General features: G+C 39.8%; 1 protein-coding gene across 3 annotated transcripts in view; it reads right to left on the bottom strand.

The window, feature by feature from the left end:
* Window positions 1-3,297: 3,297 nt before the first annotated feature.
* The window catches only part of BZW2 (basic leucine zipper and W2 domains 2), a 58,741-nt gene continuing 36,198 nt past the window's right edge, over window positions 3,298-25,840 (bottom strand). For all 3 annotated transcript variants that reach the window (XM_065666257.1, XM_065666256.1, XM_065666258.1), the window contains 7 exons: window positions 23,653-23,788; window positions 19,913-20,022; window positions 17,937-18,107; window positions 17,307-17,453; window positions 11,966-12,104; window positions 5,381-5,503; window positions 3,298-3,754 (listed from right to left, as the gene is read on the bottom strand). In XM_065666257.1, coding sequence (XP_065522329.1) covers window positions 3,726-3,754; window positions 5,381-5,503; window positions 11,966-12,104; window positions 17,307-17,453; window positions 17,937-18,107; window positions 19,913-20,022; window positions 23,653-23,788 — 855 coding nt within the window. In that variant the 3' untranslated portion in view covers window positions 3,298-3,725. The remainder of the gene's footprint in view (window positions 3,755-5,380; window positions 5,504-11,965; window positions 12,105-17,306; window positions 17,454-17,936; window positions 18,108-19,912; window positions 20,023-23,652; window positions 23,789-25,840) is intronic.

Genomic DNA, 25,840 nt, shown 5'->3' with positions numbered 1-25,840 from the left:
TTTTGGCACAGGTCTGACCACTGGGTTTGGGATGTGCTGGCCAAGCAGGTAGGAGGGATGCTGGCACAAAAGGTCATTACCACATGTCCTGGGGGTAAGTATCTATCAGCCAAAACATGGTATGGGTTAAAGCAGGATTGCTGCTGAAAATGCTGAAGGGAGTGTCAACTCAGTAATCATTTGTGATCTGTGGGATTACAAACTGCTGTGGTTTGAGCCCCCTTTGTACAGGGCCTGACACAGTCAGACAAGCCTGTAATGCAGTTAAGTAGTCAAAGCAGTAAGATAGTAACCGTATCAACATCTTTCAGACTTCTAGCCAGGGCATTAACCAAGGAGACCATAAAACCCAACTCATCATTGCATCCCAAGGAAGATGCAGTCCCGTCCGGAGAGCATCTGCAAGCTAGAAGAATGTTTTAAAATTATATAAATGGGCTCTCTTAGTTAAAACTTCTGCATGATTTCAGAAGGGAGAGGCCCAAAGGGACGAAACACATTCAAATTGAATAATCCCCATTTTAAACGGCATTCTATTGCAATCTATTGTTGAATAAGAGATAGATATAATTCCAACATGTAGATTCCCCTGATGTTTCAATATTAAATCCAACATGCTATGAGAAGCACATTTTCTATGAAATATCTTTATATTTTTATAAGACAACTGAGTCCATATTTGAAGAACATATTTGGTCTTGACTGTATCTTTCATTTCTTTAGCAGAGAAACACTAATTCAAGGGTTGTGTTAAAGAAATGCTTTGGGTTGGGGATATTTTTAGCTGAAATGCAGACTATGTGAAGGCTGCCAGGAAAGGGTGCTTTGCCTGAAGAGTGTCACATCAAAAGCCCTGTGCAGCTTATAAACCATGTTTCTTGAAAAGCTTGATCATTAACACGAGTTTGTATTGAATTTCGGTCTGGTGCAACCCAGGTCTGTTTATATTTGTGCCCCTACCTAGTTCAGTTACCAGCATATATGTGAAATGGGTGAAAACATATGTATGAAAAATCCCCACCTGAACTAATCTCAAAGATTAAGTGGCAAAATTTCCTGAAAACCAGAAACACTTGGTGTCTAAGCAAAATAACAGCATTTTGCTGCATGAGGGCCAGCTGAGAGGGGCTCCTGGGAGCTAAACATTAGACAGTATGAGCACAGAGTCGGGCTTTGGGAATTGTGGAACTGAAAACTGAACAAATACCACCCGTCCAGAGTGCAACTCCTCACTCTGCTCTAAATCACAGGTTACAACTTGGCCAGTGGGGCCCTGTCCTACATCACCTGTTTCTCTCCAACACAATTTTAAATGGAGCCTGGGGAGACTGTGCCAGTAAGCATACACTTACCTCAAGTTGGAAGAGACCCTAAGGATTGAGTCGAACCCAGTGGGTGCCTGGCCTTTAGGTACCTGAACTTCAGTGAAGTGGATCCCACTGAGCATGAGAGTGAGCTTTGCTTATAGCCACTGCAAGCTGAGGGCACAGACACAAGCAAGGCATCCCGTACCTGCTGCCTTTTGCCAAGTGCCTACTGCAGACAATGATGTCTCTCTCCAGCAGATGGCCCAGCCAGCCCACAGCCAGCCTTGGTGTCCTGTGCACCTCCTTCTAGATCTGCACCTTGGGAATAAGGCTGAGTTTTAGAGTATACTGAAAACTCGTTTTACATATACCCAAGTGAATACTCGTAAGTACCTCAGAAAACTGCAGTTCTGAATTTGAACTGGCTTTAGCAGTAGTGGTTCTGTATCAGTAACGACTCAGCAGGTCAGGAGTGCTTGGCAGATTTATTTTCTATAATAACAAAGACTGAAATGAAAAGCGTGCAGCCACACCATCAATTCTGCTTTTTAATACGACTGTCTTACTGTCTCCTCTAAGTTACTGGAAATACCCACATGACATATTTCCCCTGCCAAAGATCAAAACCTGTTACGAAAATAAATGCTGTTCTAGGGAAAGCTGGCATTCAGCAGCACTGGATTTCCACTTGCTGTTTGCTGTTTCCAGTAAAGCTAGATACATACCGAGACATTTACAACCCCATTACAACTGTGGTTTATATGAAGCGTTGACTTCTCTATAGAAGAATCTGTACTATCTGTTAGGTTATTGGTTTCTAATGACAAAATACGGCATTTCTTTAGTTAATTATGCTCTTTCATAAGAATACAAGGGTGCCTTTTCTAAACCTTACTTATCCTCCAATCACTCATACTTCATGTGGATTTAACACTACGTTTAAAGGGAAGGATACACAGTGTTTTAAGTAACATTCTGAAAGAGTGTTTTAAATAACATTCTTAAAGTAACATTCTTAAAGATGAACTGGAGTGGTGCAATGTTCTGCTGGAGTCATTCTGTGCCATCAGCATGGTTAGAGGCATGGACAGCAAAATAGGGCATGGGGCAGAGAAGATTACTTCCAGTGAAACTGGACTGGTGAGAAACAAAAAATTAGCAACTGTTACCTGATCAACTGCTGTGTGGGAAACACTGCCAGTCAGGAGATGGTGCTGCACTGTACCTTTGCTGTTGAGTTCACATCCACAAGGCGTAACATAGGATTCCGGGGACTCTAATCCTGAGTGCTGTTCCCACAGTGTCAGACCTCTCGTTCTGGGCATGGGTTTTGAAGCTTTCATGCATGTACAGACCTGTTCATTGGCTCTGTTTATGCAAAATCCTTGCCAGGTCCCAGGCACTGGAATTGTAAGTGGCATCACATCAAGGCACAGGGTGAATATTAAAGAAAGTAGGATGGATCTTGAGAAGTTTACGCATTCGTTTATGTATTTCAGTCATATGCCTGACTGTAACATCATGCTGTGTAAACAAATTTCAGATTTCATATGTAATGACTTCTAGATGTTTCGAAGATAATACTTCTAAAATGAGATGTTTTCTTGCAAGATTTAGCTATTGCCAATAACTGAGAACAGCATTTTATTCTAGCTGTCATTTGCATAAATTCTGTACATGCAAAATTGGGACTCCACAGATCTGTTCCTGTATATTTTCTTTAATTAATTAATGGAATGAATCAACATTTGCTATGGAATTTGGTTAATCTGCCCAAAGTTATATGGTAATATAATCATACTATGAAAATGTATTAAACATAACATGGGAATAAAGATTAGCTTATGATCCAAATTAACTACAGATGCGGTTTTTGGGGGTAAGAAGTATGCGGACAGTCTCTTGCCATTCTTGTGTAATTTTCACTTGAAGAATCATAAGAACTTTGCCAAGCCACATTTAGAAAGCACACACATTAACACCACAAAACTAAGATATAAAAGCCATTTATTCAAAAAAATGTGGTGGTGTCAAATCACATACACAAGCCAATATTGAGCTACAAACACAGACCAAACAGTTCTATAAACAAAAATTGGAGTGTTCATATGCCATAGTACCTGAAAAAGACCGTTAATAAAAAGGAGTCCATAAGTATTTCATTTCCACTTTTTCTATATGGCTCCTTGCTGAATGTCTTTGCCTAAGTTAGTGTACAATGAGCCAGAGGTAGAGTCCCAAGTAAAGCATCTAATGCCTCAGGGCTCCATTAAAAACCTTTATTCTTCTAAACAAAAGGAGAGCCTAGCCTATAGTTTTCTGTATGACACTGAAGTAAAGCCTCTTTGCTTGAACATATGGCATTCCCAAGCGCATTTGGCATTAACCTAGATTGAGACTGTGCTTCGTTGAACCGTCTCAGTTCTCCTCCCCTTCAGACTCCGACTCTAGAAGAGAAGAAAGTAAAACACTTCACGTAGGTTGCACAAGGTCAGTGATGTTACTGATTCTATAAAAATAACAAGATACCCTTCCAAAATCTTCATCACACCTAGTACTTCCTAGGAAATACTGGCAGACCAAGTAAGCCAGAAAGAAATGCACAGCTTCAGAAGACCAAGACCTACTCTGCTAACCCTCTATGGTGCACCTCTTCATTCATAGATCTAACACTAAATTTTAACCAGATTGCTGGCATTATTCTGGTCCTCATCTGCAGTCATACAATGTATATCTGAGCTGAGTTTAATAAGGGATCAGCCTTATTTTCTTGCTCTTCTAATCTCTGAGCAGGCTGTATTGCTATCATCCAGGAAGCACTCTTTAAACTGTTTGCTCCGCAAATAATCATCATCATACAGCATATCTAGAAAGGCATATATGGTGTTACGCTACGGCAGGCAGGAAATCTGTACAAACAAAACTTATAATTTCTATAGCATAAAAGTAATTTAGAGGTAGAAACAGGAATAGAATTTAGAAATCAGAACATATATGGTGGTTTTGTCACGTAAAGGTACTCTGCATCATATTGTACTTCTGTCTGTGTTCACCTGGCAGGAAGGGGCTTCCTGCAAACAAATACTACACGCTGGGTCAGATTGCTCAGAGCAAACATGGTTTGCATGTTCTCACAGCAGCATTTTGTCTTCATTTGTACTGGACTTTGTAATTCAGGACATCTGGCAGAGGGGACATGCAGGAAAGGATAAAAATAAAGAGCAGCATTAAGGCATACAAGAAGACAACTAAAAGGGGGAAAAAATGCTCAACTAGCCCAAAATTTGTAGTCCAAAGTCTTAGGTGTGAAAGGAGATACCATTTTCATACTGCTACCTGCAAATGTGAATTGCTGCAAAATTTTATCTGCTCCTTGGCATTGCAACATATTCAATCCTAGTTTCTAAAACTAATTACATTAAACAGTTGCAAAGAACACAATTAATTATATCCTTATCTATTACACATAGATTGATCTTCCCAATTAATGTGGAATTCCTTTTCCATGCAAAAAAGGTAACTTACTTATTCAGTACAAACCAACGTATTTTCCTATGCAGAACATGAGAAAAGCAGTGTTAGAGACTAAAGAAACTAGTCTCCCTCCCCAGTAACCACTGTGAAGCACCAAAAGCAGCCTGCATAATCTCAGCCTGACCATTCAGCTAAAAGTAATTTCAACTGCAGTGGCACAGGCTTATGATATGTTCACACTGCCAGCACAGATGATAATAGCAGAAGAGGCACTGATGCAGAAAGCTGTTTGGTTACATGTGCTAACATCAAGGTGCTTTATGCTGTCATCAGTGCAGTGCTCCTCCCAGCAAAATCTTCAAGAATTTATCTACAGACAAGTGGTATCAGATGACTTAAGGACTTCACAAGGTCACCGTAAACATTAAAAATCAGCAAGTGTTGTTAGGCTCAAGCATGATTGGAAACAATTTGGAGCATTGGTGCCTGCTGTTTCCTATTCTAAGTCTGTATACTTCATAGGCCTGGTACAAACAAAACCTGAAAAAATACATTTAATTTGTGAACATACTACCACCATTCTCTAAATGAACCTGTACCTTCTTCAGCGTTTTGCAGCCATTCCACAAATTTCTTCATCTGGTCAAGAAAAACACTTTTGCCTTTAGCAACATGCGCTTCTTTATACCACTTGAGGATAGCTTCTTCACTCAGGACATCAGCTGAAACACAGAGCAGTGTTTGTAAAAAGCAATGTAATTTTTCAGAGGTTAGAAGATTTTGAACACAAGAGAAGAAAGATTTATTTTAAAGGCAGCATAACAGAAGTTAGTATGATCACAGTGGCACAAACTATGTGTGAACTGTACTGGGGTACAACTACAGAATATGATACATATAAGGGATTCCAGATGTAATAAAATGTGCAATATATTAGGGTTGAAATAAAGTACAAAATATTATGCTTCTGTAAAAGAGAGTTTTCTATTCATCTGATTTAAATACACCATGTGAGATGGCTGGATTAAAAAATAAATAAATAGACCAGTCTGCACATCTTAGAAGTTATTACAATAAGAAATCCTATGTTTTTTTCTGGGTGCTGGAACACAGAACTGTGCACAGTTGCAGAAATCTGAAGTGACAGGTACCTCCTGATTGAACAGGTAAAATCAGCCAGTAGGGGATTTTTGCAATCATTTTACCCTAAAGGTTTTCTATTGTTTTTAGCTAATAAGTTTTAAGGTCACTATTCAGACCACCCATTTTAAGGGACCAGCTCAGATGGACAGCACAGCTGACATTATTATGTCAAGCACCAAGAACAAAATAGCTGCAAGTGAGGGAATGTGAGGCTGAGTATGATTCAGAATAAATAAATCCTAATAAACAGCAAGGACACTTTACTGTTTCTAACAGATGCAAATTTAGGTCTAGCAACAGACCTCTAGCCCCAGGAGCAAAGCTCCTGTGATCCAGCCAAGCCAAATATCTCAGTAACTGATGGCTGTGGAGGCAAAATCTGGGATCCACAATGGCATTTTGGCAGTCATGTAATGCAAGAGGCAAGAATAAACAAAAAATGAAATAAAATTTAAAAAAATGAAACTATTTGTTCTATAAAAAGACTAAAGACAGCATTCTACATCTTATCTTCTTTTTGTCTTTGAACAAACTACCCCTCATGCTCTGCAAAATCAGCACACTGATGTCGAGTCCTTCACTGCTTCCCTGAGCTCTTTGGTGCCACCCCACCACCCACTGGGTGTTCACTTGCAGAAGCGCCTACCCTGACCATCACCTCCTGCTTCAGCCTAAAGGTCAGAGCAGCTGTGGCAGGGAAGGGAAGAAGGCAAACGGAAATAAATTACACCAAAACTCCAAAGCATCTGATCAAATGAGACAGAGGAGACACATTTCACATATGCTGTGGAATAACTAACACATGGAAGCAGCCAAGGATATGTTTGAACTTGATCAAAACTATCCCAAGACATTCAACAGTAATGGAAAGTCTCCCTGAAAATCTGGAATTTAAGTGTTTGACTGGAAATTACCTTGTCTCTAAGGCACTTTTCCAAAATAAAACCTCTTCTGCAGTTTGCTGCAACTATCAGTAAGCTGAAAATGCAGAGAAGACAGGACTGCACTGGCTTTAGGCTTTTTTCAGTATATATAAAGTTGCACTTCTGGAATTCTACAAGTGGCACATAAAGCCGTATCTTCCTAAAATCACAACTCACCACAATGAACTTTTTCTCCAACAGAAACACTGGAGCTAAGAAAGAGGTTTCAAACACACTGCATTAAATACTTGCCAGTAGTCTTTAGCCGCAGCTCAAAGGCATTATTACAGCATTCGACAAGTCAGGATTTTCATTTAGCAAACCTGAAAATAGTTCACATGGGTGCTCATGAAATTGTAGTTTAATCCCTGCATGTAAAAAGCTTATGTTCACCATAGCCCTGAAGTTCAGGCACATGTATCTGCAGAATCATAGAATCAACTAGGCTGGAAAAGACCTTTAAGAACATCAAGTCCAACCATTATGAATTACTCAGGTTGTGACACATATTATGATCCTTAGAGACAGGTAAAAAAAATCAGGAGAGATTTCAGGGGAACCCTGCAACCCCAGCTCAAGCTGGCTCTTGGGCATTGTGGGTATTTAAGAACACAGAGTTGCTGCTTAGAAGCAGCTGCAGAAGCCCATTGCTACATTACAGCCCATATTACGATAGCGTGCAAGGAACTGCCTCCAGGTAGGCTCATACCTCAGTCCAAGAGTACAAGGATTTCAGTTCAGTTTTTGATTGTGGACTGCGGATCTCAATGGGTTTTGTTGCCAAAGAGAAAAGGAGAACTTTTCCCTCCCTACCCAAACCTGATAATAACAGCATGCAATCTCACTGTGTGCCCTGAAGCTTAAGCCATTCCCAAGTCAGGTGGATGAAAAATTTGCCTGCATAACTCCATAGCAATAAGCCTCCTATGCTAATGGAGAACAAAATGCATTCAGCTACAAAAAGGACAACTGCAACTCTCATTTCTGAGCAATATTATTTGTAATACATTCATGCCTCCAGTGCTCATAAGAGATGATACTCTCCTGTCAGCAAAGAGATGCTCAATTAAACAATCATGCAGGACAGGGTGCAGTTAATCATAACTTCAGGTTGCTCTGAAGCAATGGGAACACTGAGGGGGACGGGAGGAGGGAGGAAATGATTCATTTTGTATATATATATAGTTAGTCCCCATTGAAGTTCATTATAGCTGTATTTTATCAGCTGAATGCTGTGGCTGTGGGTGTGTGCACATCATTCTCACTGCAGCCCCAGGTGATGTCAGCCCCAGAGAGCTGGTTTTCCTGCAGGTGCAGCCAACTGCCATTCAAACCACCCACAGCCAGAGCCCCAGGAGGGTGCCTCACGACAGGGAGAAGCTGAAGAGCACAAACTGCAGAGCCCAGAGTCTTTACTGCAGGGTTAACTGGAAACTTCCTTGAAGTTCAGGTCTCAGCTTTGTACTAAATCACCCAGTTTGAATGAATTTCTGCTTTCAACTCAAACCGCATAGCCATGGGCAGGAGAGGGAAAAACACACCCTGTCAGCTGCCAACACAGTCAATCTGCAGCATTCAGCTGTACTGCAGCTAATCCAGTTGGGAGGGCAGAGCCTTAAGGCAAGGGCTCTTATATTGCAAGGAATGTCACCCACAGTGCAGCTATGGTCTTTATGGTCAGTTTTTGTTTTATTTTCTGGCAAACTTCTGCATCCAGTACCAAAAGAAAGTACTTGAATAATGAAGATATTTAACTGTGTTCCATCAAAAACCAAAGCCTGTGTATCAAGTGGAATGTGAAGACTCTCTTCTTGGGCACGATTCCTGCAGTGTTTCAGAAGACAGTCTGCATCGTTTGGTACAACATCTCCCTACTGCAGGACAGTATCTCTGAGGCCTAATTATGCTGCTGCAACCCAGATAACTACTTCACATGTACTTGGGTTTTACTTATTTATTTTTTTTTAACCTTTGGTATTTTGTAAACATTGTGTTGAATTCTAATGCAAAAGTGCTCAGAGGCTTTGTGCCTGCTAAGGGTGTTTGCTCCTTCCTCGTGAAAGGAATAGTTATTAATTTCAACAGCGTCAAGATTTCACATTTGAAATCTCCAGGTTGGACACAAACTAAAAGAAAGGTGATTCTGCATGTGAATATGATAAATGTAATCCAATAACAGCAACACTTATTTTACCACCATTAAGGGACACACTGCAACATGGAATGGACTAAAAACCAACATACATCTGACAATACAAGCATAACTAGCAAGGAGGCTGGCAAACATATTAGGTGTCACTCAGGAGAATTCAGCAATTCTTATTCTGCACCTGGCTTTTAGATTATAATGCAGCTGGCAGATTTACAATTGCACTGGCTTTAAGTGATGACCAAAGAAGCAACATTATAGCCAGAGATCAGTAAAGAACTGGACAGCTTATTTTCCTCTATACTGTACTGGGAACACAAAAATACAATATTATAATGTCAACGAGCTTTAGCTGACTAGAGAACTGCTTTTGCAAATAATATTTACAAGCTGGTGAGAAGCTGCTACCACATAAGGGAAAACAGGGCTTGGGCTTTCATTGAGGGAAAAGTGGATATTCCTCCTTGTTTAGAGACAAAAAAAACCCCAGAACAACAACACAGGCTTTCAAAGACCTTCCAGGTGCTAATAAGCCCTATCATTTCTGTTAGTATGTTTAGCTATTTTCAGGTAATTCCCAGAGAAGTAAGGGCTATTTTATGGTGGGAGCATGGGAAAGATTTAAATGCAAGATGTTGGACATGCTGATGAGAGTAGTCATAAAATTAGATATGTCAAAGCATGAGTGGCATTTGGTGCCTATCATCATTGATGACTATCTTCATGCCCAGGAAGCACTCCCTCATAATGAGTAATAAGCAATAAACTGACCATATTCATGCCGGTAGATAGCTACATTTCTGTCTGCCCATCCACTGATACTTCAGATGCCTTTATTTCTCACAAAAGTACATCAGGTACCCTGAAACCTTTCCAGATCCTGTGCAGGTTACACTTGAAGCACAACAGAATGGGAAACACATGCGTCTGCTATTCCCTCACCACTGACACAGCCAAACAACTGTTTGGGGGCTGTTTTCCTTGACTGTTATGAAACAGAAGATAAGCTGTTATCAGCAACTTATCTACAATGAAGTGTGTCTCTCTAAAGACTTTATGGCTTGTTTCAAGTGGATACATATAAACTGGGGAGAAGGAGAGGCGGAGATCTACCAGTACTGAAACAAAGAGGAGGCAGGCAGCATGGCTCTGGACAAGCCAAAGCCATGAGCTATTAAAATTCGATAACATAATGTGGGAGAAACAGGAAGTGGACGACTGGTTCTCCCAGAATCTTTCCTGGTTAATGCCATAATATGTCCCCACTTAATGGACACTGTTTAAACCTACAGCTGCCTTAGGCAGACAGAGCTGACAACTTCTTTACTGTGTCCAGAGCTCAGAAGGGACCTACAGCTAGTGGCTGTAAAGCCAGGCAAGCAGTTGCCAAACAGGCAGCAGCAGGTCTGCCAATCCAGCTTCAGCCTAAGCATGGCCAAGAAGGGATGGCAGCTGTGCCACTGCATGACTGCATTAGATGGCAGAGGCAGGTGCTCTGGCACGCCTGCCCAAGATATTCCCGGCAGGAATAGGGGGACAGCAAGTATTGCACATGCTGGACATGCTAAATTCACAGCTTCCACCCACAGGCCATACAGTAGCTCCAAACACTCTTCTAGATATCATGCAAATCCTAAACAATATTGTGGCACCTGTAGTGCTGAGGCTAAAGCCTTCTCACCCTAAGAAGCTTGACTGAGTACATTTCCAGAGTCAGAGCAAGAGTGCATGGGGGAAGTGGAGTACATGGGAACTGTGTTCTTGGAGCATGGTAAGTTAAACTTACATTTTAGTGATTTATTCTCTTTTAAAATACTTTGGAATGTCAGGGTTACCCCTGCAGCCTCAGGCAGTAATGAATTTACCAAAATTTTGATGAGAATCCTACACAAGACTATTGTACACAAGACTATTCCTGGTTTAACCATCACTTCTGGTTTGAGTGCCCAGCAATTACAGTGCTCATTCACTATGTCCACAGTGAATTTTCTTATCCAAAGAAAACTGAATAAAATGCTTGCTGCAGTTTTCAGTTTCAAGTTTGTCCTCAGTCATTAGCAGTGTTTATAAATTGTAGAATTTGACGGCAGTGGGACAAAGTGTATTGCTTTTTCATTTGATCACTGAAGCTATGCTATATCGACACAAGGATGGAAATAAACCCACATAATTCACTTCCCTCTGAAACCATGAAATTATTTCAACAGTCTGAACTTGTTTGGCTTGAACATGTACCTGGACACAACAGGGTGAACAAAGATCAGTATCGGGTTTCTGCTCCTACTGATTTTTCTCCTTCAACTATTTATAGCAGGGATGTCAGAACAAACTGGCACACGTCACATGCACTGCAAGACCATTAGTCTCTATGACAACCCGATCAGAATAAACTTGTGAAGAAGTCAACTTCACAATAAAAATTAAATCTGTCAAACTACAGCACCTGCAAGGAATGGGTAAGGAAAGGAAAGGGGAAAGAAGAATAAGGAAAGCTTTATTCTGGCAGGGAGGGAGGAACAAAAAACCCCAATAAAACAACAACCAAACAAAAAAACAACCCACCACCCCAAACCGTAAAATCTTCCTGCCAAAAGGGTTTGCACTTTCCAGGTTTCTTAAAGCAAAGCTGTAATCTACTTCTAAATCTGCCAGGAATTTATAGAAATGTCTTCTTAGAACTGTTTGTCTACAAGGATTAAGCTGCACTGCAACAGACTGCACAGTGTGGATCCTGCTTACGCTTCTTGACTATGGGATAAGTGCAACAAAGAGAGAAGGGCTTGTTTCGCTCTTCCTGCTGCCACACACTGGTTTGAACTATCAAAGCATAAGGTTATTCCAGAGTTCAGCTCCAACACAACCTTCTCATATGCAATACCCAGAGAATGCCAGTTGCCTATAATGTCATAGGTGAGTGGTTGGCATAGAGAATCTACGCACAGTATACAACAGGGGATATAGACTTTTACCTTTATAGAAGAGTACCACGATCTTCTGAAAGGCTTTCATGAAGTGGATGTTGTCGTAACAGTACTCTTGCACCTTCTGGAGAAGAATCAGTTCTGACTGGCCTTGAGTGCTGAACACAGCAAGCAGAGGGGCATATTGCTAAAAGGAAAAGAAGGTAAAAGACAAAATGCACGTTAGTATAATGAAAAAGGAAATAAACTGATGCATATATTAAAAATTTGCATTAATTTAATTCCCAAATCCCTAGGTTTACTTGCCAATTGCATTTACTTAAATGCACACAACGCATATACATAAATATCCCTGAGCTTTTTTAAGATGTGCATGCTGTAGGCTAAAATTCAGCACCACTTACAGATACTGAATTTTGTAAAACTAACTTATAAAGTCCACCTTTTGGAGTACTGCTGTTTGTACATTTCACAAGGTAGCATGCTGCTGATCCAAGAGTGATACTTATTGATGTTCATAATGTAAGACATCCAAGGATGAAGTGCATGAAAATATAAATCTCTCGTTTCACAAGCATTTCAGAAGTCCCAGGAAATTGACTTAAATTAAATTAGTCCAGATTAACTGTGAACAAGTGTCATGACTTTTTTCTCATTACCACCACCAGGGTATCATGATGATCTTTGCTTTGATAAACATTTTCACATGTTAACATTAGCAGTATTAACAGTTAATGTTATTCTGACAAGACAGTAGCAGGACATGTCACTGTCTTTTCCCGGAGTTTATTAAGATAAAAGATAAACCAAAACTTCCTTGTTATGCAATTTTCCCCCCTCTTATTTCAGCTCTTAAAAATAAAAATTACATTAAAGGACCATATCTTGTTCACTCTTTCCTTAAAAATGGCAATATTTCTATCCATATCTCCGTAATTTCCTTTCCTCTTAGCCTGTGATGAGTCCAGCTAAGACTGCAGTCTTAAATTTAAAGTAATATTAGAAGCATTTTTCAGAACTAAAGGCAAGACAAATCACCTTTGGTCTGCAGAGCCCCCGGCTAAAACACATATTAAGGTTAGTATTTAAATTGTTGTTGCACTGAGCAGCTCAGCCTTTTTTCAAGGCCAGGTTGGACAGGTCTAGGGTAAGGCGCCCCTGCTTATGGCACAGGGCTGGAACTAGATGATTTTAAGGTCCTTTCCAACCCTAACCATTCTATGATTCTATGGTTTGTAGTAACATTCTCAATTTGACGTTTTTCTGGCCTGTGTGACCAGGGCTGCAGATGGATGTGGTGGTAACAAACCACTCGCCGCCGCAGCACTGATGGACACATTCAAAAGTACATACACTTCAGGACTTCTCTACAAGAGGCCAAATCCCAAGAGTTTTACTAAACATGATCCATGGAAAAAAATATTAAAAAATCTGAAAATCAACTGAAATTTGAAAGGTTGGTCTAGAATGTCTTTTACAAAATAACTATCAGCTATTAATTTTATGACAGAGAGATCAAGGAATCACACTGCAACTGTAACAAGAGCAGCTAGGTAAGTGAATAATATTAGTACTTTTGGAAGAAACTCCCTTACAAAGTAACTATGAGAAATGACTAGATGTAGCTAACACCACAGATGAGTTTTCCACATCTGGCAGGAATAGCCACATCTTTAGAAACAACATTACTGTTTCAGTAAAAGCAATGCAAAACTCGTGCAGGCTTTGGGCAGCAGGACTCCCTCTTTTTCCCATTTTTGCCCTTGGAGCCTCCAGCTGGCATCTAGGCAAGCATGAGGGAGGCAGGGCAATACACGCTGCAGTTTGTTTGTTTAATAGCCTCAGCAGAACCCTCTCTGTCCACAGGTTTGTGAAGTGCTGCTGTCTATAAGTGTTAAGGAATTAATAATAAAAATCCTGTATTTTCGAATTAGAAGTAAGATACCTTCATTTTGCCACATCCAACTGACTCCCTTCACATTCCTCTCACTCCACAACTGGTACAGACTTACAACTTTAAGTTTCACAAGTGTTTAACTGACTAAGGAACCATAAAATTAGCTTTCTCCCACTGCTGGCTGAACTAAATGGCATCCCTTTCCATTGCCCCAGGTTAGGTAACAGCAGGTCAGCAGCTGCAGGGTCATGAAGTTCACACCACAGCCTGGCTTGCAGTGCAAATTGTCTGGAGGATTCTCCGCACCCACAGGGAATATCCCTTCTCTGCTCTGGAGGTGGCCTAAGGGCTAAGCCCCAGTGTCACAGTGAGGTTACTGGGACAATGAGGAGCTTACCCTGTAAGATTCAGGGTTTAACAGCTTGCCCCATTTCCTCTGGAGTTCAGCTCTCGCCAGCCCTGCCATATGAATGGCACACATCACATTTACTGCACTGGGTATGCCGGTTCATGGCTGCTCACCACCTGCATTAGGAAGCCACCCATTCAGTAAGGTTTGTTAAGACCTGTTAACTAGGTCAATAGAGAAGGCTCGGGGGAGTACCTTACCGCTCTCAACTGCCTGAAGTGAAAACGGAGCAAAGAGGTCTCTTCTCCCAAGTAACAAGTGATAGCACATGAGGTAACAGACCAGATATTAGGAAAAATTTCTTCACCACAAGGATGATCAGGCACTGGAACAGGCTGCCCAGGGAAGTGGTGGAATCACTGTCCTGGAAGTGTTCAGAAACCATGTAGATGAGGCCCTCAGTGACATGGTTTAGTGATGGACTTGGCAGTCTTGGGGTAGACAAAGGTCTTTTCCAGTCTAGTTGATTGTGTGATTCTGTGCCTTTATACATCTTTTCAGGGGCGTCTCGAATACAGCTTATTAAAAGAAATCCAATAAACTAAAGAGCCTGGTATCCAGATGTCAAAACTTCGGAAACTGCTTTGTGAATGTTATCTCCCAGGTACAGCCACGCAACAATAAATCCCACCACCTGGCATGTCCCATGTCAACCGTGTATTTATATGCATCTTGATCCATGCCACCAGGGTGAAACAATGCCATGACTGTTCTGGGGCATGTCAACACACAAAGAAATGGGAACTAAGCTCTGTGTCACATTAACAGTGTTAAACTGACTTCTGAAGTTGGCTCACACACTGGATCAGCCGAGAGCTCAAACTGAGGAATCTAAGATCTGTCTCCACCTATCCACATGTCGTGGTTTAAACAAAGTCAGCCATAAACCACACAGCTCGTCCACTCACTCCCCCGCTTCTTTCCCTACCTCTACCCCTCGAAGGACGGAGAGGAGAATAGAAAAGAATGCAACTCCCATGGGTTGACATAAGAATGGTTTAGTAACTAAGGTATAACACGAATCACTGCTGCTACCACCAATGATAATAATGATAAAGGAAATAACAAGGGAAGAGAATACAGTACCACAGCACCAGCCGACCAATAACCTGACTGATACCTCGTCCAACCCTGCAGTCCCAGCCCTTCCGGGTAAACTCCCCGTTACATCCTGGGCATGACGTGCTGTGGTATGGAATACCTCTTTGGATAGTTTGGGTCAGGTGTCCTGTCTCTGCTTCCTCCCGGCCTCCCCTCCTCCCTGGCAGAGCATGAGGCTCAGAAAGTCCTTGGTCAGACTAAAACATTTGAGCAGTAACTAAAAACGTCAGTGTTATCAGTGCTGATCCCCAGGCCAAAGGTCAAAACACAGCTTTGCACCAGCTACTAAGAAGGAGAAAAATAACTGCTACTGCTGAACCCAGGACACTGCAGAAGGATGTGAAAGAAATGCTGTTCACTTCTGAGCACTGAAATGTAAAACACCAACTAGCAAAGCCTAAAATTCTATTTCTACTGCTTCTGTTAAAATCTTTCCTCTAAGTGCAAATAAAAAATACCCGATACAAACTCATCCTCTGTTTTTGGAAAGTGGCTGTAGCTGGAAGGATGCCTATCTGATATAGGCAAGATGCCTTACTTCATTTAGTGGAGCTAAGTACATAGCTACACACACTGGGTCAGTGAGATGCACAGGACTAGTCATCCAGTCAACAATATTTGTACAGAGCCAGCTATGTTTCTTTTCCCAATGCACAAATACTCCAAAAAGTGTTTGCTGATTTGCTCTGCAGTACTAGACAATAAATCACAATGGATACTCTGTTACAACTCAATAAGATATGATCAATTTTTACATCAAAAGAACAAGAAAAACAATGTCTTCCCCCCCTTCTGGAAACTATCTCCTCTTTCTACTGCTATTTGGGTCACTTGAAAAGACTTCAAGGCATTCAATTTTATCATCAAAGACTGTACAAGATCCCAAGCAACTACATGTGATTGACTGGAAAACCAAATTCAGATGAAAGGACAGCAGTAGTAGGAGATAAACCGACATGGGAAATCCAAGTATAGGAGAGGCATCCGGTATGAGGAAGAGAGGAATTCAGATCAAGCTTAACATGCATTTAACCATAAAGTACAGCATATTTTGTAGCCCTGACTATGAGGGAGTATTCTCTTGGTCATGATTCAGCAGCTTAAAAAGAGTAATTCTGCTGAAAACCCTCTGTTCTCAGTTCAACTGTCTCAGTTCAACTTGTCAATTCCTTCCGACTCAGATGAGGAATACATAGCAATGACTGATGCCTCTGCATTGTTTTTAGGTTTGGGATGGTGGGTTTTTTACCCACTTCCATGTCATTAGAGTTTCTGCACCAAGATCCAACTCTGATACTGCAGTCTGTCATCTCAGCAAACTACAGCCTGTCTTTCTATGTATTCAGTTCTCTCTTCCACAAGGTCATTACCTGGATCAGAAGGTAACTACACTATACAGTGCACATGCTCTCAAGCCAGATCCTGGCTTATTATTTGACAAGTTGCTGAGTATCCAGCTCCTACAGTCAACATAGGCAACAATAATTTCACAGATTCTGAGCTCAGCAGTCCTGCCTGGATCTAACCAGCTCTGTGCAAAACAAGCACAGGTGCCACCTCACCATGCTCCCGAAACTTCTTGCTTGTGGCAAAGACATTACAAAGACAGTTCCTGCAGCCTTACCTTAGTAAGGTTTGAGCAGGGCTGAGTCTAAGCATTTGCTTAGCATTGTCCCCAGTGCAAGTAGCTTCTCAGGATCTGACATACCAAGAAAGCACAACACAGATGTGCTCAGGCTGTGATCACGTTGGTTTACTCTGGCTCTCTGCGCTATATGCCCTGGGGCATTCAATAATCTCAAATACCTCAATTTTGCATTCATTTGACTAAAGGAGAAGGGACTATACACAGTACTTGGTGTGCTCAGTGTCAGCCTTCAAAACACTCTATCTCCTGGATTTAAACAGGTAAAAACTTGGCAGCAGTGGAATGCTTTCTGTTACTTCATAGCAGCCCTTCCCCTCTTCACTCACACACGCACCTTTAGATGTTTGAGGGCTTGCTCTGCAACCAGCTCTTCCTTCTTGTTCCATTCCACAGCATTCATGACACAGGTCCACAGGAGACCTATCACCGCTGGCTCTGGCAGCTCATTTCTTTTCATTTCCTCTTTTACATAAAGCACTATCTGGAGCAGGAAATAAACTGCTGTCTTAAACAACATTTCTGATCAACCGGAAACAATGCTGACTTATCAAATATTTGCAGCCATTTACAAATAACACTATGGTATAGAAGTAATAAGAAACAACATTGGAACAAGAATAAGAAAAAGGAAGCATTTAGCATGCTTTTTTTAGCAACATTACTATTAACTTGACTATAAATTTTGTCCCTCCCCTCCAACCTAACAGTTAATGCAGTTAAATGAAATACATTCTCATCAAGCATAACTGAACCAAAAAACCCATTGTCAGCTGCACTTGTAAATCCAGAGGATGTCTTGTTGCTTTAATCATAAGCAGAGTGAACTGATGAAAACATTAAAATAATTCAAAGAAAATCAGAGGAAATCTATGAGATGCTCATATCTGTTCCTCTCTACCTGGTGTTGATTTAAGGTTTTGACTATGATCATATAGACAGAAAGCTGGAAAACCCCACTCTTTACCTCTTTAATTGGGCATTCCTGAGAGAGACGTTCTTGTAGCTCTTTTTGAAGTTCTTTACGAGTCCCAAGTGACTGCTGAACTCTAAGGAAATCTGAGAGCTCTTTTAGACCTGCTTCAGTGAAGTACTTGGCAAAATGGTCCACATTCTGCCGGTTGGCTGGAAATAGTTCCTAGGAAGACAGGAATGCCTTCTGTTAAATAAATAAGCAATGACAACTCTTGACAGAACTGAAGGAACATTTTTTAAGAACGAACAGTGAGAATCACCTGGTACTACACTTAAAAAAATTCAGTGCTTCAACACTGGAAAAGTCAACACTTCATTCATATTGTTGTGTTTCATTATAATGGAGGGAAAAAACTATGGCCAGTTACGCAAAAAAGCTAACACCCATTCCGCATGAAGTGCTGAACTTATGATGTTGCTGAAAAAGGTCCTCAGAGAAACTATACCTTTTCCTGCCAGATTCCAAGAGTTTTGTAGGGAAAGTACAAAGAAATACATGGTAAAGCCATTATACATGAAGAACATTTACCATGCCTTCCCAGTGCATCCACTTCATTGGAAAAATACGCTTAGCTACACACAGGTAAGTAGCTCAGGCACTCTGGCCTGATGTTGCTACCCTGCTGAGCAATGATCACCACTAATGCATCATTTAACAAAGACCACAAAATCCATTATGTAGTGATACCATTAACTCCTGTAGGCATTGCTAATTCAAAGACACTGTCAATCTATGATTTATGAAAGTCCAGCTACTTAGAAAAGATAAAACTACTCTTAAAAACTGCTACAGCAGATGTCCCATCTTGGCAAGGATTCAATTGCATTTGCTTACCATCCAGTTCTTAGTGTCTAACAATGATTTGTGGGATAGAGTTATGGTTTTTTTTTAAACAAACAAGCTAAAGACCCTTAATCTGTTTACTTACAATGAGATTAAGAGGAAACTTTCATGAAGGCATCTATGCTAGGCAACATCATCTGATGCTTTATAATTGTTTAATATAGCAGCATGAGAGCCAACAGCTGAAAGTTTAAGTCAATCAAGTTCAAAATAGAAGATGCAGTTTGCTTTTCTCTCCCTCTCTAATAAACAGTGTAATTAGCCCATTTCCCAGCTTTACGGCAAATTATTTATGACTTGGACTCTTAAAATCAAATACAATTTGAAGAGATGAAGGAGTGTGCGAGGCTGCTTCACTTGTGAAAGATTCTTGCCTAGTCATAAATTATTGAGGTAGAAACAGGAAATACTGCTGAAATTCTCCAGGCAGTGCTTACACAGGATGCAGTGCACTGATTGGATTACCACAGCAGCAATCTTTTTTGAGGACTAGAGAAAAAAAAAGACTCATCTTCAGAAAGACACAGGGAGAGAAAGGCACATGACTGATGAATATTCATATATACTCTAAATACCTCAGGGCATTGCTACAAACTCAGAACACAGGTTTTGAGTCCAAAAGCTGAAAGCCTTCCTGCACTGCTCCTGCTAGATCTCCTGTGATCACTGGAGGACCATTTATGCTACCCAGATGGCTGCTTTCACTATACTATTTTAACACTGTCACTTTGGAAACTTATTTATAACCCTTTATACTTTGTTATTTACAAAAGTAAAACATATTTCAACAAAATACAAGTCCTCATGCACAGTTGCTGGTGGCGTGTGTTTTATTAGCAGTGCTTAGAAAAAAACTCATTTAATTCCCAAGCCCCATATACACAGTATTTCAGATGGCATTTGACTACAGGAAAAACAGACAGAATGTAAAATCATGTGATATTTAATATTTCTGAACCTGTATCAATGCTACAGCCGTAACAATATTGCCATGATTCAAAATATTTAAAAAATTACGAGTCTGAGGGGGAGTTAACATGCTTACTGCAAACTCCCATCTGCATTGTATTTCCTTCTCTTTCCCAAGGAGAAAAAAAGGATTATTGAAAATATATTGTACTTACTAGCAATCTTTTATCGAGGTTGGCTTTTCTTAAAGCAGAGGTAACAGAATTGGCATCTTTCTCTGCCATCCATGCTTTAAAAAGCTTTACAGCAAAAGAGGCTGCAATCCCTGTTCAAGGAAAAACACAAAACATGTTTCAGCAATTTTCAACACGATTTAGAGATAGCTGCAAGAATTACAAGGTTAGAAAGTGGTTATGAGAATGTAGAATGAAAATACTTCTTTATGACAATAGAGCTGAAATGCTCATTTTTTTCTTTAATGACGTATTAATTTCCTGACATATGCTAGATTGCTTGAAAATCTTTTCTTTCTGAAGCACCCATCTCCAGTCAATTTTTCAAAGATCTACTTTGCAATTATTTTTCCTACCTCCTCAATTTACAGATAAAGTCCAATGCAAAAGGAAAAATACGCACTAAATCAGTTACTAAATGAAGGCACAAAATAATAAAGGATAGTCAGGAATAAGAACTAAACCCCTGTATCTTTAAAGGACTTTTTAGCAAGTCCTGGAATAGGGTTAAATAGCTTTGCAACTTCGAGGTAACTGATTGTACTGCATCCTTGTAGAAGGCATATAGTAGCTGGTTGGGCGAGGCACAAATACGATTTTAAGTGGAAAAATTCCTTTCCCAAGGCACAACTTGGTATTTTGAGCATTAAATCAAATGAACTCTACCTCTGTTAGCTTTGGGTTTCCCAGGGGAACTAACAAACCATTAGCCCCACACCCCCTTTTTCCCTTCTCCTATTTTCTAGAGCAGCACCACCAATGGCTCTGCTCCGGCTTCTTGGCTGTGAGCAGCAAGTGCAAGGAGCTGAAGGAAGCTGAAAGGTCTCAGGGATGGAGAGCCAGCTTATCCTTGTGGAAGGTTTCCTGAAGGCCAGTTATGCTTCTCCATACTACACTCACAGCATTTACTGTGCTGTTCAGGCTGGTGATAATGATAATTTTATACTATGCTACAACCAGTGGTCATAATTGTCTGTTTCACCTCCAAACAGTCCTGAATCTCTGAGAGCTAGATGGGACCTACTGGTAGGAAATTGCTTCATTGTTCTTAGCACTTTATAGATAGATACCCGTTCTTTTTATTTATAGGATACATTGACTAAATGAGTCATCAAACAAGAACATAAGAGATTATTCCCATAGCAATGTAAACTTCAATAGCACTGTTACGACCTTATTTCAAGAGCTTAGTTGCAAGGCATGACCCTTAGGAAGTGATACACAGAACCATGGATGCACAATGCCATGACAAGAAAGGCCTACAACAACTGCGTACAACAACTACTTTGGATTTGTTTTACATGTTGTACAGCAGGCTCCAAATGAAACCAGCATAATGTAGCAATCTTAAGTATAGTAGGCTGACTAGTCAAGACTCACAAAGCCTGGTCAACGAACAAGGACCTAGGCGTAAATTCCACCTGTAATTTCTGAATCTGCAAACACAGTGCAGCATATCCAAAATGTGCCTATGTGCTCAATACCAAAAGTATTGTCACCAAGCATCGTCCCAGTACCCATGTCCTAACACCTTTTTCTAGTTTTGGCTTAAAATAAACCAAGTATTATGCCAGTACCAATGTTAGAAGGAAGTTGTTCCAGGGCTACACTATCCACGTGTTTTCAAACTTAATTTCTAATGTACATCCCAAATTTACATTGGCCATTTCTGTACTCTATTCATGTGCTGCCGCTGCTTCTTCCTTTACACAGCTCATCCCTTTTACTGTTTTTCTTCCATTTGTAGAAAGTCACTTCAGCCATTATTTTATTGATTAAACCTGTTAGCTGTTTTTTTGCATTTACATTGTTTTTCCAGCATGGGTGACAATGAAGGGCACACCTAACCCTGATGAGGTTCCACCACTACCCAGGCCCTTCTCTGTCTCTGCTAGAAATATGTCAGCCATCCCTAAAAGACATTTTTTTTCTCATCACAGCAGAAGTAATGACAACACTGAGAAAGGGTAATCCTATAATGAATTAGGTATTTGCCCTCAAATTTGACAGATCCCCTGTCTGTATAATCTACCCTTATCTCACTAACAGCCAGTTCTTTGCCAATGTCACAATACTCATGCTGATCAACAACTCACTCAGCTCGTCTAATTGTTTCCTCATGTATTTTAACCTCACTTGCGACAGCACTGTTGTTTTGTAAATCAAAGAAAGTATCAAGTTTATTCTTGTATTATCTACCTGTTTTAAACTTTGCTCTTTTTACTGTTTTGGTTTTTTTTTTCCTCCTAATTATCTTAGCATCTCTAATTATTCTTCAATAAAAGATCTATTCCAGAATGCTGATTGAACAATCTTTTCCTCACATGCAGACACAGGTACATTTTTAGTATGTATAAACCAAGAACCAAAAAGTATATGTAAGCTCCTGACAAAAGTTTAGGGCTTCTAGAAACATAAATTCATAACACAAATTGAATTTGTTCTACGATTTGTACATAAAAAATGTATTTCTAAAATGTTAAGTCTGAAATATAATAAATTACTTCAGCTTTAAAAATTTGAGTTTTCAGATGCCTCTTGTCTTCCCATAACTAGGAACAGACTTTGATTTAAAAATATTGGAGGCAATCACCCTAAGACATGGATTAGTGCTTTTGTTTGAATTTTCTCCTAGCTTAATTCTGATTCCAAAATCTGTGGTGATGACAGAGCAAAGCTGCAGCTGTGGCTTTTCTTCCTGCGGCATGTAGAAAACAAATGTAATAGTTAGCATGCTGAAAATGAGAACATGAAGTTAGAATACATTTTAGCTAATATACAGCTCTTTAACAAAACCAAATAGCTTTTATGAAAACTGTTCAACACTGAACAACTGCATCTGCAAATATTCCAGGTAGTCAGTAACTGCAGAGAAACACACTGTTGAGCAAGTATTTGGGAAATCAGGACCCCAAGGTGGATTCCTAAAAAAAGCTAAATAAAACCCCTCAAAAAAACAAAAAAAAACCCACAACAAAAACCAAACCAAACCAACCAAACAAACAAAAAACAAACAAAAAAAAAAAACAAAAAAAACAAGAGAAAAAAAAAAAGTAATTTCAAAAAGTCATTGTACCCTAAGACTTTGAGCAACCTGGTTTAGCAGGAGGTGTCTCTGACCATGGCAGGTGGGTTGGAACTAGATGACCTTAAGGTCCTTTCCAACCCAAACCATTCTGTGATTCTAAGATTGAAAGAATAGATACTTATCATATGGCAAATACAAGTCCATGAGAAAGTGCATCAATCAGTGATCACTACTGGTTTGAAGGCCAAATAAGGGGTTTAATTTTATTTTTTTCCTTCTGCAATACCCACGTGGCCTGCACATGTTCTCTGTTCCACTTCACGCTCACATGCACAAGATACTGGCAATACTTGAAAAAATGCTAGTAGATGTATCTCAGGAATAGACGCTACACTTTACACTTTATAGTATCACAATAATACATATATTCTACATTTTTTCACACACGTGTAACTTACAGAAAACATCAATCCTTTGGGGTCTATTTGTACTTTTTGTTGCTCTTTTCCTATGTTTGACTACCCTCACATTAGATTTCACGAAGTATGTTGGCTGTTGCTGTCTGTATACACTTCTGCTTTAAAATACCCATTTCCATTGTATAGTTACAGCCTTTCAACATACAAAGCATGTTGCAATAAAATTCTTCCCGTATTAAAGCCAATGGAGGAAAAAAGATCATATAGAAAATTACCTTCTTTGACTATATTGTCAGTGAAGAGGCTTGTTAAAATTGTAGCAGGAAGAGTCCCGTTGGCTAACAGGATGCCAGAAAGCATTGCTAGCTTTGTCTGTTCCGTCTCAGTAAAGGCTTTAAGAAACAGCAGAAGCTGTGGGCCAGACAACAACAAAAAAAAATTAAATATTTGAGCAATAGGCAATGATAACAAATAGAGATGAATATTAGCAGACAGTTTAATTTCTTATTTCTCAAGAAGTCTCACTATAATTAATGGCGCTTATGTCAAAGTCTGTGTGAAGCATGGCAGCGCCATTTCACCGATTGCTCATAACTTCATTTTCTGTAAGGACGTAAGCATGTGGAATATGGCCTTACTCAGGGAGACAAAGCCTGTCTTCTTCAAACATACGTATATATGCGTAAAACTAAAAGTGCTTGTCACAGGCTTAAGACCCACAGGAACTACAGGACCACAGACTTGCTGACTTCAGCACACTGACAGGAGCCTGCCCATTCACATGTTCAGACTTTGGACTAAACCCCACACAGCTGCAGTTCATTTTTTAGCTTACAAAACCCCTTACTCATGAAAACAATAAAAGGATGAGAAAGTTTCCTGTTTTGCTTTTGGGGAAGAGAACACAGAACAATTACAACCAATTTTCTATTGGCTAAAAAAAGAAATATATTTCAAGTTCAGACATTCTTGATAAAGCTGACAAAGGACAGACAGGAACAAAAGCTGCTTTAGGACCTTACCACTCCCACTACTAATTACAAGAGGAAACAAACAGCTTGAGAAAATAAAAAAACCCCACAAATCTCAATATCTTAATTAAGTGCTAGAGAATTATGTATTTACCTCTTAAAAGTCTAAAAATGGCAATTCGGTCTCTTTTAAGTATCTTAATTTTCTACGTTAAAATGAATTACTTTAAAGCACAGTTATGAAGTAGATTACACCTCTTTGACTTACATAAGGTTGTGCAAAATGAGATACTGTCAGTAACATAACTGTTAAATAATAAAAGGAGGCTAGACAGCAAAGGGCAGCTCTATTCATCGCAAAAAGCTGCTGACGCCACCAGAAGCTTGCTTAGAAATTTACTGTCACCACAAGAAAAGAGAAGAAAAAAAAAAAGGAAGATTGCACACATCCATTTCTGGAGTTTAAAAGGAATTCTCATTTCCTGCTTCAGCTACCAGTGCTTTATTCATCTACCTTCTGCTGTCATGACACCATTCTTCCTTCTCCAAAGGAGCAATAGATGCAAGCAAAGCAGAACAACTCATTCTAATGAAAAATTCCCACCCAGTTTCCATATTAATGGTATTTCTCAATTACCAAATCTCACCCATACAAACAGACAGAATAGCACATACATTCCTGTGCTTGTTTGTTACCATGGACAGTGAGAGCTCTTCAAGAGCTTACCAGAAACTGTAAAGCTTTCTGAACATACTAACATTTTATAAATCCAGATAACTAGCAAAGTAAGTTAATAAAACTCATGCAGTGTTTTATGAATAGCTCTGCTCTGTATCAGTGAACATAACTGAAAACCCCTCATTCATACAGTAGCACTTACATAAAAACCTCAGCTTTAAATTACAGCTTACACGGGCCTGAATGATTCAGCCATAGACAAATCATTTGGGTTTGTTTTTTAACTGGCTTCAGCCAAATGACTGCAACATGCAGTTTTATCTTAAAAGAAAAATTATTAAACTATAAAATCTCAAGGTGTAATTTTATTTCAACAAAGTGCAACTCACAACCAAAAAAGCCCTGCAGATGAATGGAATTATTATTTCTAAATATATGGATGAAAAACAAGTGGTGTGCTGTGTTTCCAAATGCAGCAATTAACTGGTATATACAATGGAGCAGGTAAAGGAACTTCAGGGCCATATTTAATGGGAAGACTGAAAACATTTTTACAGAATTTCAGTAGAAGCCTAAAGTAAAATGGAGTCCTGAGGATTTAAAGCTGTCATACAAGCTTTATCAACAATACTGTACCATAATAAGATCTGCACAAGAAAAGAAATGGGAATTGGACCTTCTTCTCTTTAGATAAATTATTTCTCTGTATAGCCTACTTAACCCTTATTCCTCCTGCTTCCATATAAGCAACAGATGATGATTTTGTTTAGAAAGTGGTCAGCCTGACTACTTTAACATGGAAGACCAAGTTTT

This window comes from Lathamus discolor, chromosome 2 (assembly GCF_037157495.1).
Source record: "Lathamus discolor isolate bLatDis1 chromosome 2, bLatDis1.hap1, whole genome shotgun sequence".
Lineage (NCBI taxonomy): Eukaryota > Metazoa > Chordata > Aves > Psittaciformes > Psittacidae > Lathamus > Lathamus discolor.
This window is presented reverse-complemented; position numbering and strand designations above follow the sequence as displayed.